At 38.3% G+C, this 20,500-nt stretch overlaps 1 protein-coding gene across 2 annotated transcripts; it reads right to left on the bottom strand.

Moving 5' to 3' along the window:
- Positions 1-14,265: 14,265 nt before the first annotated feature.
- LOC126259742 (histone-binding protein N1/N2) lies at positions 14,266-18,406 on the bottom strand. Of its 2 annotated transcripts, XM_049956728.1 has the most exons (3): positions 18,144-18,406; positions 16,938-18,068; positions 14,266-14,678 (listed from the first exon to the last, which is right to left on the bottom strand). In XM_049956728.1, the coding sequence occupies exons 2-3, from the start codon at positions 18,049-18,051 to the stop codon at positions 14,653-14,655; spliced, it is 1,140 nt and encodes a 379-aa protein (XP_049812685.1). In that variant the 5' UTR covers positions 18,052-18,068; positions 18,144-18,406; the 3' UTR covers positions 14,266-14,652. The 2 variants fall into 2 exon arrangements, with proteins under 2 accessions (XP_049812685.1, XP_049812684.1); XM_049956727.1 differs by lacking the exon at positions 14,266-14,678 and having other exon boundaries at positions 15,979-18,068; positions 18,144-18,405.
- Positions 18,407-20,500: the final 2,094 nt, after the last annotated feature.

The raw sequence follows: 20,500 nt of genomic DNA, 5'->3' as shown, positions 1-20,500 counted from the left end.
AGTTCATGATAAAGAATGGAGTGGAAGACTGCCAGTGTGATTGTCCAGAAGATCAACAGTGTGCTGCTCACACCCCAAGATCGGAGGGTCACTGTCCATGAACTTATTGAACACGTTCCTGAAGCTTCCCAAGGCACAATTGAAAGAACTTGAACAGAAACATTGGGTTATCACAAGTTGTGTGCTCACTGGGTCCCCTGGACAACAATCTTGTCAGTGGCATCACTCCGGTTCACCCCCACCAAAGAAATTCAAACAAATGCAGTCGGCAGGAAAGTTTATGGCGACTGCGTTTTGGGATCAGAAGGGGGTACTCCTCATCGATTTCATGCAACCTAGGATGACAATAAAGTCAGGCAGATATTGTGAAACATTGACCAAACTCTGGGGAGCAATCCAGAATCGCCGGAGAGGACGAATGACGGAGGGAGTAGTGCTTCTTCATGACAACACTTGACCCAACGTCGCTCGTCAAACACAGGAGCTTTCGAAGAAATTTGGGTGGACTGTTATGCCCCATCCCCCGTACAGCCTCCAACGATTATCGCCTCTTCCCCAAGCTAAAGGAACACTTCGGTGGCAAACGCTTCAATAGCGACAATGAAGTCCGAGCAGAGGTCACATGCTTCCTCAATGGTTTGGCGGGAGACTTCTTCGACTTAGGAATACAAAAGCTGGAGCACAGTCTTCAAAAGTGTGTCAAAACAAATGGAGACTGTGTAGAAAAATAGACAAAAGTGTAAGCTTCTCAACAATGTATAAATTAATTACAATAAACAATGGTTTCTATTTGTAAAAAATATGGGAACCTTGCTTTTGGTACAACCCTAGTATAAGCCAACTTCCAGGTACTTAAATAATGTGCAATAGTTTGTGACTGAATTTGTTATAAGTTAACATAGAGCATCCATTATGAAAACCAAATTGAGAGTCATTTAACAAGTTCACTTTGAAAATGAATCAGTATTCTGTTACAGGCCACAGACTAAAAAACTGGCTGAAATGAGTTAGAAAAGTGAAGTGGGCCAGTAGTTACAGGTATTTTTCTTATGTCCATGTTTATAGGTGTATCACCCCTCCCCCCTTAATCATGACCTTGCCGTTGGTGGGGAGGCTTGCGAGCCTCAGCAATACAGATAGCCATACCATAGGTGCAACCACAACGGAGGGGTACCTGTTGAGAGGCCAGACAAATATGTGGTTCCTGAAGAGGGGTAGCAGCCTTTTCAGTAGTTGCAGGGGCAACAGCCTGGATGATTGACTGATCATCAAACAAAACAGCCTTGCTGTGCTGATACTGCGAATGGCTGAAAGCAAGGGGAAACTACAACCGTAATTTTTCCCGAGGACATTCAGCTTTACTGTATGGTTAAAGGATGATGGTGTCCTTTTGGGTAAAACATTCCAAGGGTAAAATAGTCCCCCATTCGGATCTCCGGGCACGGACTACTCAGGAAGATGTCATTATCAGCAGAGACAAAACTGGCGTCCTATGGATCAGACCATGGAATGTCAGATCCCTTAATCGGGCAGGTAGGTTAGAAAATTTAAAAAGGGAAATGGATAGGTTGAAGTTAGATATAGTGGGAATTAGTGAAGTTCGGTGGTAGGAGGAACAAGCTTTCTGGTCAGGTGAATACAGGGTTATAAATGCAAAATCAAATTACAGTAATGCAGGAGTAGGTTTAATTATGAATAAAAAAGTAGGAACATGGATAAGCTTCTACAAACAACATAGTGAACGCATTATTGTAGCCAAGATAGATACGAAGCCCACGACTATCACAGTAGTACAAGTTTATATGCCAACTAGCTCTGCAGATGGTGAAGAGATTGAAGAAATGTATGATGCAATGAAAGAAATTATTCAGATAGTTAAGGGAGACAAAAATTTACTAGTCATGGGAGACTGGAATTCAACTGTCGGAAAAGGAAGAGAAGGAAAAATAGTAGGTGAATATGGAATGGGGGTAAGGAATGAAAGAGGAAGCCGCCTGGTACAATTTTGCACAAAGCATAACTTAATCATAGCATAATTTAATCATAGCTAACACTTGTCTGCAGCTCGGGGTCTCGCGGTAGCATTCTCGCTTCCCGAGCACGGGGTCCCGGGTTCGATTCCCGGCAGGGTCAGGAATTTTTCCTGCCTCGAGATGACTGGGTGTTGTTGTGTCGTCTTCATCATCATCATCATGATCATTCATCCCCATTACGGTCGGAGGAAGGCAATTGCAAACCAACTCCACTAGGACCTTGCCTAGTAAGGCGGCGCGGGTCTCCTGCGTCGCTCCTCTACGCTCTGTAAAGGAGTATGGGACTCATCATCATAAGCTAACACTTGTTTCAAGAATCGTGAAAGTAGGTTGTATATGTGGAAGAGGTCTGGAGACACTGGAAGGTTTCAGATAAATTACATAATGGTAAGACAGGTTTTAAATTGTAAGACATTTCCAGGGGCAGATGTGGACTCTGACCACAATGTATTGGTCATGAACTGTAGATTCAAACTGAAGAAACTGCAAAAAGGTCGGAATTTAAGGAGATAGGATCTGGACAAACTAAAAGAACCAGACGTTGTAGATAGTTTCAGAGAGACCATTAGGGAATGATTGACAAGAACAGGGGAAATAAATACAGTAGAAGAAGCGTGGGTGGCTTTGAGAGATAAAATAGTGAAGGCACCAGAGGATCAAGTAGGTAAAAAGATGAGGGCTAGTAGAAATCCATGGGTAACAGAAGAGATATTGAATTTAATTGATGAAAGAAGAAAATATACAAATGCAGTGAGTGAAGCAGGCAAAAATGAATACAAATGTCTCAAAAATGAGATCGACAGGAAGTACAAAATGGCTAAGCAGGGATGGCTTGAGGACAAATGCTAGGATGTAGAAGCATATATCACTGGGGGTAAGACAGATACTACCTACAGGAAAATTAAAGAGACCTTTGGAGAAAAGAGAACCAACTGTATGAATATCAAGAGCTCAGATGGTAAACCAGTCCTAAGCAAAGAAGGGAAAGGAGAAATGTGGATAGCGTATATAGAGGGTCTATACAAGGCCTTGAGGGCAATGTCATGGAAATGGTAAAGGATGTAGATGAAGATAAAAAGGAGAGAAATGATACTGCAGGAAGAATTTGACAGAGCACTGAAGCACAAGTTGAAACAGGCCCCGGGGGTAGACAACATTTCATTATAACTATTGATAGCCTTGGGAGAACAAGCCATGACAAAACTTTTCCATCTGGTGAGCAAGATGTATGAGACAGGCGACATAACCGCAGACTTCTAGAAGAATATAATAATTCCAATCCCAAAGAAAGCAGGTGTCAACAGGTGTGAAAATTCCCGAACTATCAGTTTAATAAGTCATGACTGCAAAATACTAATATGAATTCTTTACAGAAGAATGGAACAAGTGGTAGAAGCAAACCTCGGGGAACATCAGTTTGGATTCCGTAGAAATGTTGGAACATGCAAGGCAATACTGACCCCATCCATAATCATAGAAAATGGGTTAAGGAAAGGCAAAACCACATTTCTAGCATTTGTAGACTTAGAGAAAGCTTTTGACAATGTTGCCTGGAACAGTACCTTTAAAATTCTGAAGGTGGCAGGGGTAAAATACAGGGAGCGAAAGGCTGTTTATGATTTGTACAGAAACCAGATGGAGTTATAAGAATCAAGGGCATGAAAGTGAAGCAGTGGCTGAGAAAGGAGTAAGACAGGGTTGTAGCCTATCACCGATGTTATTTAATCTGTATATTGAGCAAGCAGTAAAGTAAACAAAAGAAAAATTTGGAAAGGAATTAAAATCTATGGAGAAGAAATTATAACTTTGAGTTTTGCCAACAATATTGTAATTCTGTCAGAGACAGTAAAAGGAGCTGGAAGAGCAGCTGAACGGAATGGACAGTGTCTTGAAAGAAGGATATAAGATGAACATCAACAAAAGCAAAACAAGGATAATGGAGTGTAGTTAAATTAAATCAGGTGATGCTGAGGGAACTAGATTGGGAAACGAGACAAAGTAGTAAATGAGTTTTGCTATTTGGGAAGCAAAGTAACTGATGACTATTGAAGTAGGAGGATATAAAATGTAGACTGCCTATGGCAAGAAAAGCGTTTCTGAAGAAGAGAAATTTGTTAACATTGAGTATAGATTTAAGTGTCAAGAAGTCTTTTCTTAAAGTATTTGTATGGAGTGTAGCCATGTATGGAAATGAAACATGGACGATAAATAGTTTGGACAAGAAGAGAATAGAAGCTTTTGAAATATGGTGCTACAGAAGAATTCTGAAAATTAGATGGGTAGATCATGTAACTAATGAGGTGGTACTGAATAGAATGGGGGAGAAGAGGAATTTGTGGCACAACTTGATCTGAAGAAGGGATTAGTTGGTAGGACATGTTCTGAGGCATCAAGGGATCACCAATTTAGTATTGGAGGGAAGCGTGGAGGGTAAAAATCGTAGAGGGAGACCAAGAGGTGAATACACTAAGCAGATTCAGAAGGATGTAGGTTGCAGTAGTTACTCAAAGATGAAGAGGCTTGCACAGGATACAGTAGCATGGAGAGCTGCATCAAACCAGTCTCTGGACTGAAGACCACAACAACAACACAATTGAGTATTTAAACATGTCTTGAGCCACTGAATAATTAAAAAAGTATCTTAAGGATGGTTCTAACAAATCGAAACAAGATTTTGATACTTTGCTACAAATGTCATTAAAGCCAAATCTAAAGATTTTCGTAATGTCCTTAGAGGATTTGTTTTGTGAATTAACACTTAATACATTGTTGGACAATTACCTCATACAACATATTCAATAATACATACATAAAACAAAAATTTTAGACTACTTGGTTACAGAAAGACCCCAATCGTTTTGAGTGTGTCACCAATGAGAAATGGATTACCGAAAATGATGCTATTACTTGAACAATTGTCACCAAAGAGAAAAAGGTCATCAAGAAAGCTAAAATAGTATTTGTATTTGGGCAAACTGTGACAGACACTCACATCCTTCTTAAAAGACGAACTCAAAACAGTTAGTTCAAATCTGAAAAAGCAGAAAAGTTGTGGCAGTAAACCAAAGACATTGTAAGCCACCATCTACATAATAAATAAAGTAATACGAGGTGGAAAAGTTCCACCTAGGTTTAATGGTACCACACAGAGAAATGCAGAAATATCCAATCGGTATAGACTGTTGCACGGCCTGCCCTTATAAATTATTTACATCCACATATAGGAAGTAATTCATTTGTGGGTAATTTGCCTTCAGGTACCTAAGCACACACTGGCAGTCCTTTGCATTTGAAAAAGAGCAATATGTTTTATGCTGACACATGTTTGTTTTAATATTGAATCCAACAGAAGCTATGGTGTGGTGTAACAGATGGCAGGATCCAGAGTGTACGTGCATCCGTCCAGAATTTCCTGTTACAAAAGAGACCATGTGCTTGAAAAATGGCACAGGTAATTTAATAGCAACTCATACACCTGGAAGAGTCTACAACAATTACCATAGTCAGATACTGCCAAAATATCTATCAGAATATATGAGGGACTTATGATCAGATGTAAACTCAATGAACAGATCCAAAACTTCCATTCAGTCTCTCATGAACATATTTTGGTGAAGCTGAAGATAAGAGAGAGAAAAATTAAACTCCATATTTAAGAATGTATTCATGCATGAGGATACTGCCATGCCAGCATTTGCATTGCACACTCATAAATGAGAATTATTAATGTAAACACACCTGGTACTCAAAACAACAGCAAGCAAGGCACCAGTCGCTGGGATTGCAATTAAAATTTACATTGAATATGCCATAGAATTAGTCACTTTTGTAGTGCATATTCATTGAGAAACTTCTTTAAGCTGTAATTGGGAACCTCGTGGAGTGAACTGTCAGGCATTATTGAAAAATAGTGGAGATTACTCTTGTTTACAAAAATGGTAAGAGAATGGATGCACCGACCATTATCATTGAAGGTGACCAATATCATTGAAGCACATCTGTTGTAGGATCTTACCATTTATTCTAGGCACATGTTATGACATACATTGAGAAGCTTCTCTCAGCAACATGGATTAAGGAAAAATCTCTTCATGTGAAACACAGCTAGCTTATTCACACAAGCTTCCTTGCAAACAGCAGATGCATATGAATAGTTGAATCCGTTTTTCCTGATTTCCATATGGTGTTCAACATTGCACTGCACTGGCAACTAATACTCAACATACAGTCATATAGTCAAACAATTGCCACAAATAAGCTTTCCCAAAAATAGACCCCCCCCCCCCCCCCCCCACACACACACACTCTCTCTCTCTCTGTCTCTCTTGTGGCCTATAGCTTATTTGCAACAGTCTTTTTGTTGTGCCTATCTGCAACTCAGCATCTCTGCTCTATGGTGGGTAGCAACTTTCCTTTTAATAATATTGGTACAATCATGTAGAGTATCTTTATGGTTAGGCAACTGACTCAATAAATATTTGGCTTGGCAATATATTGGACTGAGAATATTCGGCAGAAACAATGGCAGCATAGCATATGCAGCAAGGAAGCAGAATACGACATCTAATATTTTCAATATCATCCATAACTCATTACTCAGATAGTGCTAGCTCCCTCTCAGATCATTTGCTGATGATCCTGTTGTCTACAGGAGGGTACCATTGTCCGACAATCATAAGGAAATGTTGAAAGACTTGGACAAAATTTCCACTTGAAGTAATGAATAGCAGCTCTCTATAAATGTGGGTAGGTGCAAGATAATTCCTCTAACAAAGAGAGAGGACAATTGCAAGATTTACTTATATGGATATGGTGTCTGTTCTTTCAGACATGTCCGAAAGAACAGACACCACTGATGACCTGCAGCCATCTAGAACAAAATTAGAATTATGTCAATACCTTCAGCTGCTGACGGGCATTGATGTATATCAACGGGGACAGGTGAAAATGTGTGCCCCGATCGGGACTCGAACCCGGGATCTCCTGCTTACATGGCAGATGCTCTATCCATCTGAGCCACCAAGGGCACAGAAGATAGCGCGACTGCAGGGACTATCTCGCGCACACCTCCCGTGAGACCCACATTCTCACCTTGTATATCCACACACTACATTCATAGTGTCTCATCCCAACACACTCATTACTCGTGGAAGACATTCTTACCAAGTCCCGTAAGAGTTTGGGGAAAGTGTGTGCATCTGGACAAGAGGAGGAGGTCATGGCCGGTATTGCCAGAACAATATACTTATATGAATATGCTGTCTGTTCTTTCGGACATGTTTGGGCACACATTTTCACCTGTCCCCATTGATATATATCAACACCGGTCAGCAGTTGAAGGTATTAATATAATTCAAATAATTGCAAGATTACTGACAAACATTTGTAACATGTCACTGAGATGTTCCAAGAAGCAATAATAAATGCTGTGAAAACATAAGATCAGTATCAGAAATGCAAATGGATAACTTAGTTTTATCCAAAAGGTTCTAGCAAAGGGTACTACATCTGTGAATAAATCACATACAAAACACTCATACATTCAATTCTAGAATACTGACCCGGGTCTCTACATGTGTACTATGATTGTGACAGGGCAGTACAGCTCATTCAAAATTATAACAGATGCCTGGAAAACTTAAATGGGACTCTTTGGTAGAAAATCAGAGAACCATTATGTGAGGAAGACTTTTCTGTCACTACAGCATACCTTGTGTAAGGTTCTTAAGAATAAGGCAAGAGGGGGTTGGTAACTTCTTACCAGAAGCATTTAGGTGGCAGACCACACAGCATAAGCTACAATTGAGTGTGATAATTTCTCACTGACATGTGTGGGGAACAGCCCCCTCTCATAAAAGTCTTGGATCCCCCAGTTACACATTCTGCAGAATGTTTCATCCACAGCTTTTCGTACCATTCAAAAGAGTGATATGAATTTCTCATCAGTGTGAGGAGCATTCTAAACAATATGCATGTTGATACCCTAAATTGGAAACAAATTCTTGTGACTTATGTCTACCTGATTTTCACATTCATTCTGTTAGTTCATCTACTGTTCCTTATTATTTTGTGTTACTATGTTATCATCATCCCATTTTGTTCCCTTTTTTTCCATTCCTACAGTTGTCTTCAAGGCAGGAAGGATTCGCCAGTCACATCCAGTAATGGTTAATGAAGTTTGTGTGATCGAGTTCAAGTAGTTTTACCATATTTAGTGAAAGGATATTTTTCTTTCCAAGAGGTAATGTTTAACAGTAATGGAAATTCCTGGATGGAATAATATGTTATATTTTGCAAAATGTTAGGTGTTTGAAAGGAACAGTTGGCATAAAAAATCATATCTGTAACACTTGCCCAATTTGAATTGTGTTGTTTTATGCCGAGTTGACTGTAGTCATTCCCTTTCCTATTCCATTCACAAATGGAACAAGGGAAAAATCGACTGTCAATATGCTGCCGGCCCTAATTTCCTGTATCTTGTCTTTGCGGTCCTTGCACAAATTGTACACTGGCAGCAATAAAATCCCTCTCCAGTCAGCTTCAAATGATTGTCTCTTAAATTACCACTATCTGGTGCCCTGAATCAGGCAATGAATAGTTTTTGTTGCCTCATCCAAGTGCAAACTGTTCCTCGGCATTTAAGCTATTTGTGTCTCGACTTCACAGAACTGAGTACGACTCCTAACGACTACAGTGTATGCAATTAAGAAGGCAGCTATGTGATGCATTCTGTGAACAGAAGGATGGGGAATTCTTTGCAGCAACGCTACTATCCTCTCTGTCTCTTCTCACGCACCAGCTGTTTCCTACCAGGTAACTGGAAGTGCTGGTGTAAGTGCTAAACCTGGCCACTGTTTTTGCTTTTGACTCTCCTTTGAACAATTTATAAGCTCATAAAAAACCATTGTCATTTCTTCTTAACATAATAAACACTTTTTCCTTTATGTCACTCATAAAGAACTCTTCATTGGCTAAATAACCTCCTCATACCTAAACTAAAATGAAAATCAACCCACTCCAATCACATGCACCCAAGTGTAATTATGTTCACACTTCAGGTATAAAAGGCAGAACAATACTATTGGCTGGAGCGTCAAGTCATTCACTGCTCCTTGTCACTGCACATTGTCCCACGCCACCTTCTTATGTGCACACCACTGTGTCAGGCAGTCACCAACTCTTTTGAAAATTCCGTAATGCATTACAGTTTGTAATATGATTTACTGGAAGTTTCTTAACTTCAAACCTGTGTCCTATGAGGCATATTAAAGCTGTATTATCAAACTCATTAAGCAGTAACATTGAGTTCCAACAGTTTACTTCTTACTGACCCATAAAATAATTCAAACTTCAAGTTGCATAGACTTTTAAAAATATCATGACTAATATAGAACTCAGCTGGCTTACCCTTTCCTTTACATACGACATAATGTTGATGTTTCTTCATGTGAAAGTTATTGTATAAGAGTCTTTACACCGCAGTTTCCTGTATTACAATACCACTCAATGTTACATTTAACTTTCAAGACTTTTCTAGAATCAAGATCAGACCTGTTACCATAGTAATATGAATGTGCTGTGTCGACACATTCATATAATTGATTCGCCTTGATGGGCAATGAGTCCAAACCTTCAGTCCACATGCACATTTCGTTCAACCTTCACCAGGAACCTAGAATTAGTGAGCACGGACAGGGATGCAGATACGTTGCACTAGGTGGGAATGCAAGTCAGCCAGGGCGTGTGCCAAGCCAGTTCATGCAATTGCAATAAACACTGTGTCCAAGTGGTGCAGTGGTTAATACAACTGCCTAGTAAGCAGGAGATCCAGGGTTCAAATCCCAGTCTGGCATACATTTTCATTCATCGCCAATGATTCCGCACAAAGTCCTGATGCAGCTGATATTAGTTCCTTTCTTTCCCTTTTGTTTCTCCCCCTCTCCACCTTCAATTACACAATATATTATCACAGTTAACTGGTGAATCATACTTGGATCCATCTCCTTTGCTTTCCAGTTGTGTGTCAGTCCAGCCACACCTACCCAAGTGTAATTAAAATATATTTTTAAGTTAAATTTCTTTCCACTTGACCTGAATTTAGAATCGGACATTATTAGCTACATCAAGATGAAGTAGTCTATCACACAATAGTTACAAATGAAAAAACAAAGGTCTGCATAAGACGGCTATCGGTTTGGTGTTATAAACATATAAATCCTAAGTAATTTCACTATAAATATTTATCAGAGTTGAGAGTATTGGAACACTGATGAATTAGTAGTTTTCAAATACCTGGTATTAACAGTGTAAACTACTACAGTGTCATTCGAACACAAGAAGTTGATATAAATATCCCTGAAATTTATATAGCTATGACAGAGAGACTACATGTCATACAATTAAAGAGTTCCCTACTAATCAACTGGGTGAAAACAGAATTACAAAATCATGGACAGTTCTGGAAAAATTTGAAGTGAACAACTTGCTTGTAACTTGCTTGTAACACAGTGTATGGATTTATGGATGTGTGTGTGTCGGTGTGTCAAAAGCAGCTAGTTTGAGAGAAACTACTGCTCTTCTTACACTACTCTGGTATTGCTTTTGTCTTCAACTTCATACTAAGTACTTCTGTGATGCAAAGTTAACAAGAAACAATAATTAAAATTAGGCCCTACTTGCCTAACATACTGTTACATGGGAACAGTATGCCTTGGCTCCACATTGTGTCCATAGTTCTATTGCAGAAGAGGAAGAAAAGTAGAAGTAACTCCCTGAAAGCTAATGTGAATATTGCACATCTACAATCTCCGAATTTTGCTGATTGAGTACTAGGGTATTGTAAAAATGAAACCTTGGTGTATACTTTTTAGTTTACAAAATTAAATAATAGCTGTAACTTTTACCCACTTCATAGCCCATTCTGTTGTCTGTAACCGCAATTTTTATCAAATTTTCCACCAAAATTTGGACACCGACTGCAGTTTGGTTGCTATGCAAAACTTCATGTACACATCCATATTGCAATACAGTTTCAGATATCATCAGCTTGCACTTCACCATCATGTCTTCAAAATTTTGACAAATGCTCCTTTGCATAAAGTGTTGCTTAAACTACACGACAAAATTGACTAAAGGAGTAAAAACAGAACAATAGAATATTCAGACACACAACAAAAGTACAAAACAATGCTGCACAAATTTGTTAGGAAACAAAATAGTGAATGTGGCACATTACCAACACATCATCTTGCACAAAAAGCAACAACAACATTTCTATTAATGAAGTTTTTTGGAGCTTGTAATATGTGCTGCTTTTCATGTCACTCAGGATGAACATTGGGAGTATTTTAAAATTTCCAGGGACATGGATGCCTAAATATTTTGCATCAAGACCTCAGATTTCTATATGATTTGTGTGTGAATATTAATGAATCAGGTATTTAAAAACTGGGGGGGGGGGGAGGATATATATATATATATATATATATATATATATATATATATATATATATATATATATATATATATTTTAAATGTATTGACTTTATTTGTGCGCCAGATTTATTTCATTCAGTCTGTGGATCACACAATGCAAAATAATTTCTTTACTCTTCCATTTTTCCGTCAGTATTGTAAGTGCTGTCCCCTCAGTCACAGTCTGATTACATTAAAGACTTAAAATATTGCATAAAAATAAGTTCCTGTAACTGCTTGAATAGTTTCTTGTCCCTTTCCAACATACAGCAACCAAGTAATTCAGTCATTGGTGGCACATTGGCGAAAGTCTGTAAGATTGCCCACCTTGTATACCCTGCTGTCTGTTTAGTATATAATCATTCAGCACATTTTCCACAATGCTGATGAGTCATTACTGTCAGTGCAGCTTTTTATAACAGCCATGAATATGGTTGGAAAAGTAATGTTGAAAGCAGCAAACAGAAAAGAATTTAGAAACATTTTTATAGGTCTTTTTCACCACTGCAGTGTCAACTTCTGATCTTTATAGTCCTCTTTTACGCTACTTATTTCATTGATTCTTTCTCAGTACTACTACATTTTTCTTGTACGACTCCAGCTGCACTCTTTCAGCAATCTTTCTTCAAGACTGGAACAAACTATTCAGATAAGCTGAAACTGAAATGCAATGAATATTTAGTGACAGCTGAAAAATTTGTGCTTGACTGGGATTCGTAAATGACCTATTATTTCCAAACACTAATACCAGCTGCTCTTCAGACATACCCCTTAGCAGATATTCTAAACGATGAACAAAAAATGCAGCAGTTTAGAATAATCAAAATAATGTCACCATTTTGGATGCCTGAAGAAAAGTGCAAGACCAATTTCTCTTGAAGGGCTGCAGAAACGAGCAGCAGTTTACTTCGTCCACACCACCATCTGGCAGTGGCGCAATGTTAAAGAAATTGGATATACATATACAACTACTCAGATTTACATCGTCTGTAATGCCCTTATGTCAATTCAGGCAAATGCCAAATACTTGCATTCCCCATTATTTTATTACCAAGTGTCTGCCACCTGTAATAACGAGTCACCCTTTGTGGAAGCCTGTGTGTGGTGCAAAGCAGTCTTCCTCCACTCTCCTCTCTAGCAGACCTAAAGCAGGTGAATGTGTTTCTAGCGACTGGCTCTTTTTAGTACAATGCCACTGGGAAGTCAACTTCAGTCATGCTGCAGTATCAAGCTCAAGAAAGGTGGATATGTTTTGGGTAATAGAAGTTATCTGGGTAAGTTTTTGCAGAGTTTTCAGTTCCTGCGAGCAGACTTAAGTAGAAGTTAAATATATATTTTTCCTCAAAAGCACATTCCATACTTATAAGTACAAGGATATAATTGTGAAAACAGTTTAAATTACATTCACTGAGTGCACGCATTATGCAGCTCTGTTTTTGTATGGATTCTCAGGTTCAAACTTCTGCTACGTTGACATTGAGTGGACTGCTGATAAAATAATAGTGTATCAATTTGAGGACTTATGTATAAACAGTTTAATCTTGTGGTTTCGTCATTATTCAAATGCATATTTCCATTGGAGCACTATGTATTAACCACATACTAACATGCCATTTCCCACCAGGCTGCCAACGGCCAGAGCAGAGCCTTGTCCGACGATGTGGTCTGACATGGCCTGGTGGTGAAACATCCATCACTATCCAGTCAGCAGTCAAATTGTTAAACATATTAACAGGAAGTTAATGTCTACATGGTTGGTTCTAGAAAGCGTCACTTGCCAATGATATAAAATAATTTGAAATTTAAAATATGGCCAAAATGTTTCTCATAATCGAAATCATCTTGAAACAAAACAAACAGCGCTCATTAATGGATGTTATTGCACAGCAACACTGAATGCCAAGGCTGTCAGTATTTAAGAGACAATTGTAGCCTTTAGTTTTCAACCAGCATTGCCCTAAGCAGCCTACAGGTCAAGAAAATGTTAACAAAATGACACCATTTAGACTTTGCAATAATATGCACAACTAAAATAAGTGATGTGCCGTATGATTCTAGCTTTCGAACTGTTTGCGAAAAACTCTGAAGACATATCGTCCACCTACTCTGCGAGCATACGTTACACACACACCCAATTTGGTAGAGTGGGGAAGGGAACTGGCAACACTTTCTGCAATTACCGTATCAGCATTCGTCTACCATACAGTGGAAAAAAAGTTGATTGCCCAATGGAAATTTGAGCCCCATTCCATCCCAAATACAACTGTTGCCCGTAACATCACTTAGTTTCATGTGGGCAAGTAAGTAACAGTTAATTTAATTTATATTTAGTTAAATCTAACTGGGATCATTTTCACAATGCATAATTGCTTCTTCGTTATTTCTCCCTCAATCATCACACTCACATTCAGCTTTCACTATGACCACTTCCATTTTGTTCCAAATGCACTCTCCCTTTTAGTCCAACAGCACTCATTTCTATGCATATTTCAATGATTAGTTCAAGACCACGAGTTCTTTCATTTGACTTATCTCCCAACTCAGCATATAACAGTTGTTGTTAAAGAAAACTACCATTCTTCTTCTTCTTCTTCTTCTTCTTCTTCTTCTACAAAGACACAAATGACTCAACCTTTTTTAAGTAGCAAACTTTTCTCCCCCCCCCCTTCCCCACCCGCGCTTCCTAATCAAGTGGACATATAAGTAATGTTTGATAATTTCCACAATGTGCTCACTATAATTTATCACACACTGGAAATACAAATTTGCCTTTTATTAGTTCTCTAAATCAGAAATGAGGAAAAACATTCAGAACAGAATACACAGCTATGAAACTTTTCTGCACAATTATATCCCACACAAAACTGATACAAAAATAAAACATTTGCACCTGAAGTAGAGCCCTAAGGACAGAAACTGTACACCTGCCTTTAATATTTTATTTTTAAGTGTATCAAAAATTGTAATTAGAAAAATACTATAAAAATAATGAATATCATCATTCACATTAATTGATACAGCAGCTTCCAATATAAGTGCAATTTACAATCTACTGTACTTCACATACTGCAACATTCTGCTTAAAGCTTTCCCTTGCCAGTGATATATAAGATGTGGATAAACTGACAAATTAATGCCTCTCCCGTCATTCACTTTCAGGATCAGATCTCCCTGTAACAAATATACAATTATATTGCTTAGAAAGTACAGGCACACACGTCTTGTTAGCAGAGAAAAATATGTTACAGAATATTTATATCAGTCAAAGAGCTTGGAATCCCATATCAGCAGTCCGGAATAAGCAACAAACAAAAACAATTCTCCACATTTGATTTAGGTAGTACAAATATACAAGCCACATACGATCCCAAAATTCAAATAACTAAACAAAACTTTCACACTACTGTGGCTGCATGATAGCATATTATGATACTGGATGGTATCAGATCCCCGTTCCCTGAAATTTTGTTTGTTGTAACAGATTGACCATTAGCATAGCTCATGGTCTAGGTTAGGTTGGAAGGTGATAACATAATTAACAATTGACACGGCCAATTAACATGAATGCTACATAATCATGGTTCTAACAGACTGACCTGCCCGCAGCATACTTTAATGTTTACATTTATGCCATATGTAATGCACTTTTCATAACAAAAACTACTGGTAAATTAGGCAACCCTGTATCAGATTATACACATCTCCAGTAAGTACCTCAATGCATATTATTTACCTAGAGGCTTAATGACCTACCATAAATGGAAAGGGGGGGGGGGGGGGGGGGGAACAGGTCCAATGTGGAACTTGTGCCATGAATTTTAGTGTCAATAAAAGTTGGAAATTAATGTCTCACTTCAAGATAGTCCATAGAGGCTAATCCTAACAGTCTATGATATGTTATTTTTTCTCTCCATGTTATATTTTAACAAATTGTCACAGTACCTTTAATTTTTCCTCAACAGTGCACTGGTGTGTTCTAACATATACAACACTACACTAAAAAATGTAAGGATAACAGTCCACAGGATGTGTGCCTTAATCTCTACCAGGTCTACATTTTTTACACTACCTCAATTCTAACTGAACTTAGAATATGTTAAATATGTCCAGTTGCAATCTAATTCAGAACTCATTTTAAACTCTAGCACTGACATTAGGCCTAGTGGCTCTAGGGGTTAATTCTCAGAACACACAAAGAAAGATACCATCCCCAACGAACATTTACACTGATAATCTAGTGTTGAAATCAATGCTACGTGGCAGCTACTTCGTTTATAGTACACCATGGATATTCACATTCAAAGCCCCATTTCCATGTTAACTCAAAAGTTGGCATATTTTTAAGAGAAAAATAAAATATAAAAACATACGAAATGTTTGCTGTTCCTGTTTTTTCTCCCTGCATGCATAAGTAAATATACTGTACAAGAAATTTACCACTCTTCACAGCTCCAAAGTGATCTTGCACAAATTTAAAAAGGTTTACAAATTAGCTTTATTTGCCCATTAAAAAGTACATTTCATATGTTTTCATCAAATTTGCGTTTCTCATGAAGTTAACATGCACGAGACCTGACAAGTTTCTTCAGTCAGTCACATACCATTGAAATGTCTAAAAACACACACACACACACACACACACACACACACACACACACACACACACCTTATGAAAATAAATACACACTCAACTTCTTCACAGAAAATAATATCAAAACTCCATCTGTAATCACCCTAGTTAGTAAAGAGAGGCACTTTGAAAGTGCTGATATTGTGAAGTATAAGTATTAGACCTATGAATGCAATGCCCATATGATGTAGACTATTCCTAGGGATGAGATTTTTGTCAGTCTGCTCATATCAGTTTCACTATGTAAGCTTACAGAATGCAGTTAGTCAACATGTGATCATGGATATGATTAAATTATTATCTACACTGGCATTAAAATAAACTTCACCTCTTGGCAAGACACAATTAATAGAGTCCTAGATCTGTTTACTAACTCAACAAACATTCTGAATGTAATGTTAAGTTCTATAAACATTTAAGTCATCTAATCTACTACATATAACTCAACTGCCAAGACAATCACCTGCCTTTAAATTACAATTTTAACAAATGTGTGCCATATCTAACCCACGTCTCGACAGAGAGTAACCAATGTTCTTTGTTTTCAACACAAATACAGTACCATACGTATTTCGCACCAAAAAAAGTTAAACCAGCATTTGAATTTCAGTTTTAAGAATGTTTCAATAATCGTAGGTCAAATGCTGATTTCGTTTTGTGAATTACGTGATGTACAGTCCTTTACTCGGTATGGCAATAACAGGGTTTGGTGTGTCTTCAAATTAACGTAGATTACACTAGATCTTGCTCAGGTTCTGTTTTACTCCTTTTACTATCTGACATATCCAAGTCCAACTTACGCTTCTTCCTCACTAAATGGGTGATATTGGACACCGGCTTTGATTCAGTGGATGAAGCTGATGTTGATAGCGATGCAGACGAAGTACCAGCCTGACCAGAACTTCCCTGCTGATCTTCACAGCGCTTCTCAAACATCGCCTTCAATGTTTCATTTTTGAAGTCTTTCATATCCTGAATTTTGTCTTTAATCTCAGGCAGTAAAGCCTTTATTTCTGTGATTTCACCGTCTATAGTATAAAATGCATCAGATTTGGATTCTTCCGCCACTTCACTGCCACTGTCCTTTCTCTGCTCCAGGATTTTAATTCTTTCTTCCAGCACCTCAACAGCTTCGGAAAAGTACTTTATAGATTCGTCGAAATTGCTTGCAAGTGAATGAGCTAAGCCTAGCTGGTACAATGTTTCCGCTACACACCTATCATCGGTTTTGAGAAGTTTCTTTCTAATTTCTAAACATCTATTTATATCTTCTATAGCTGAAGTATAGTTTTCAGATTCTAAGCCAATCTCGCCCAAATACATGTGTACTTCTGCAAGTTTAAGTTTAATGTTTTGGTCGTTGTCAGCTTGTCTCTGAAAAATAATTTTTACGAGTTCCAACATTTCCCACGCCAATTTCAGATTACTCACTGTCTCAGCATCATCCTCATCTTTCTCACCATCAACCTCTACATTATCCTCGCTACCAACAGGTTCGCTATCTACAGTGGGAGCACTATCCGCAGCAGTATCTTCTACTTTCTCGTTTTCATGTTTTGCAGATTCCTCCTTCTCACAATTATCTTCCACACCAGCTTCTTGCTCCTCCTGCTCGTTCTCTTCCTCTTCATCGTCACGTTCTTCAACAGCGTCGCCTAGCACACCGTTCTCTTCTCTTGCGAGGCCGAGTAACGCTTTTCCGTAACTGAAATAGGCATCCCCACACTCATTTGCAGCTTCACCATACACTTCAGCCAATAGTTCACACGCAGTTGCCAGACATCCCACTGCTTCGAAGTAATCTTTAACGAGGTAATGCCTTTTGCCCTGAGCAAGAAGCATAAACGCCTTTTCCTTGGGGCTCATATCTTCTTCCTTCTTCTCGACAGCTGTATTATCTGTATTCGTCTCCATTTTCAACAGGGCAGGGCCTATAACAAATCGTACGCGTTACAATACGAAACTTTCACTACACTGAATCAAGAAATTATATCATTTCTACTGACCGCCTTTAACGCACTAGACACTTTGAATTACTGTACTTCACTTGCACCCCGCGGATCTTTTGGCGGCAAATCAAAGAGTCTTACGCACACCAACATGGTTGCCAACAGCAATCAGTAGGATTCCCATTCACACTTGAAACATGCCAACATAACCTACAACCTCATTGCATATGCTACCGCGTCACACCGCAGAGGATAATTAACTTCTGATTGAATTGTCAATATTGTGTCAAATGAAATATGAAATTCATACAAGAAATTAAGCTTCGAATTTTACCTACAGTATTCAGCTTACGTATTAGCTCATACTTAAAAAAGCACCTATTTAACATTTCACTTAAACAGTGCTACGGCGAAGTTCCGCATACTTTCTGTTGCAGCTGCGAGAATAGTATTTCTAATAGCGACCGATAACCTACATATACATAATATGAAACACCAATAATCGTCCAAACATTAACTGAAATGTACCGGGCAGTTAATTAGCTACTGTTACCGCACGATTCGTACTACATTCCTGCCACTTTCTACCACTCGCAGTTATAATTATACTGATAACTAAACTGATGGATTCCACTAACTTTATTATTTAACTGTAACCCTATCTGGAGAATTCGGTAGTGAAAAATAACTGACAGTTATTAATAAACGTTAAAAATAACGGTAATAAAAAATAGCTGTAACCGTGATAACAGTTAGTTCAAAAAAATCGTTTGTCCAATCATGGTCCAACCTCTACCCTCACGCAATTAAAGTCACTTCAAATCACGTGATCTCAACTCGCATCCTCAACTGTTCTTTCGCGGTAACTGCGATGTTCGCAAGATGATTTTCAACTGTTTTTACGCGCGATGTGCTCATATAAAAAGCGGTAAGTTATATGTGCGAATCATGGAGGCCAGTCCACATTGACATGTAATGGAATCAACTGGTTTGCAAGTGGCAAGAATAGCTTGAATATTAGAGAAGGACTACTGAAGTGCAAAACAACACAAGGAAGATGCGTGGCTCCGAAATAAATGTCATTACGTGGTACAGTTACGAGATGCCATCACATCTCGTGAAAATTTGGTTTAAGGTTAACTTTAGTTGCTAGTCCAGTACAATTTTTTGTAAATTAGTCATATCTCCCTCAATACCTTTCCCTTAAAGATATAGAGCTGTTCTTTACATGTTGTATTTGGCTTTTAGTAGTGCAAGCGCCTTATACCGAGATTAGCTAGTGAAACCACGTAAATATTGACCACTGATGCAGGCAAAACAGTTTCACACAGTTCAGAGAGCTGCTTAGCACTAAATAGGTCTGCCACAGATATATATTTAAAGAAACAACTTGCAATATCTTAAGTTTTCAGTGCATTTCCATATATAACATTAAAAATGCCTCACAACATAGAAATTACACCTACTAAATCTATCTGAATTCAGACTGCTGTCTCACTGCTTCCATTAATTTGTCGTCATTTACTATAAATTTTAACAAAAGAAACATGAAACGAAACAATTTATAACAATTAAAGAACAATAAACAACTAATATCAATCACAGAAACTACGATGAAACAAGATACAGAGATCTACCCATGTCAGTGTATTGGAAGGAAACGAGGTTGTGGGTCACGTGATCAGCAACGGACTGATGACATTACCCATTAAAACTTTTCTCCAGAGAAACCTTGATGGAGCTATGGCGTGAGGGGATGGCCAGTGTCGATGCCGACATTTGAAATGTGTTGTGGAAAGTTTTGACGGGACATGACGTGACAGCCAGTCAGTCTTGTAATTGACTTCCTCGAGAAGACTCCACAGATTAAACAAACATTTAGCCATTCGTGTTGCACCTCTCTGTATACGTTCAATATCCCCTGTTAGTTTTAACTGGCACAGGTCCTGAACACTTAAGTAATGTTTTAGTTCTGGTCACACAAATGATTTGTAAGCAATCTCCATTGTACTGTAGACTGATTGCACTTCCCCAGCATTCTACCGACAAAACGAAGTCTACCACATGCTTTACCCAAGACCCATCTGATAATTCCATTTCATACCCTTACAGAGTGCTACACCCAGATATTTGTAAGAGTTGGCTGATTACAATAATGACTCAATGATATTACAGTCATAAGGTACTTATACTTCGTTTTTTCGTTTTTTGAAGTGCAAAATATTACATTTCTGAACATTTTAAGCAAGTTGCCAATCTCTGCAGCTCTTTGAAATCTTACCAAGATCTGACTGAATATTTATGCAGCTTCTTTCAGAAAATACTTCACTGTAGATAACTGCATCATCTGCACTAAGCTTGATCTTGCTGTTAATATTGTCTGTAAGGTCATTTTTATGCAACAAACATAAACA

This window comes from Schistocerca nitens, chromosome 5 (genome assembly GCF_023898315.1).
Source record: "Schistocerca nitens isolate TAMUIC-IGC-003100 chromosome 5, iqSchNite1.1, whole genome shotgun sequence".
Classification (NCBI taxonomy): Eukaryota; Metazoa; Arthropoda; class Insecta; order Orthoptera; family Acrididae; genus Schistocerca; species Schistocerca nitens.
The sequence above is the reverse complement of the archived record's forward strand: the minus strand, read 5'-3'. Positions and strand labels throughout refer to the sequence as shown.

Bases quoted from the DNA above. Each gene is read 5' to 3' on its own strand.
- LOC126259742 (XM_049956727.1), bottom strand. From the start codon at position 18,051: ATGGAGACGAATACAGATAATACAGCTGTCGAGAAGAAGGAAGAAGAT.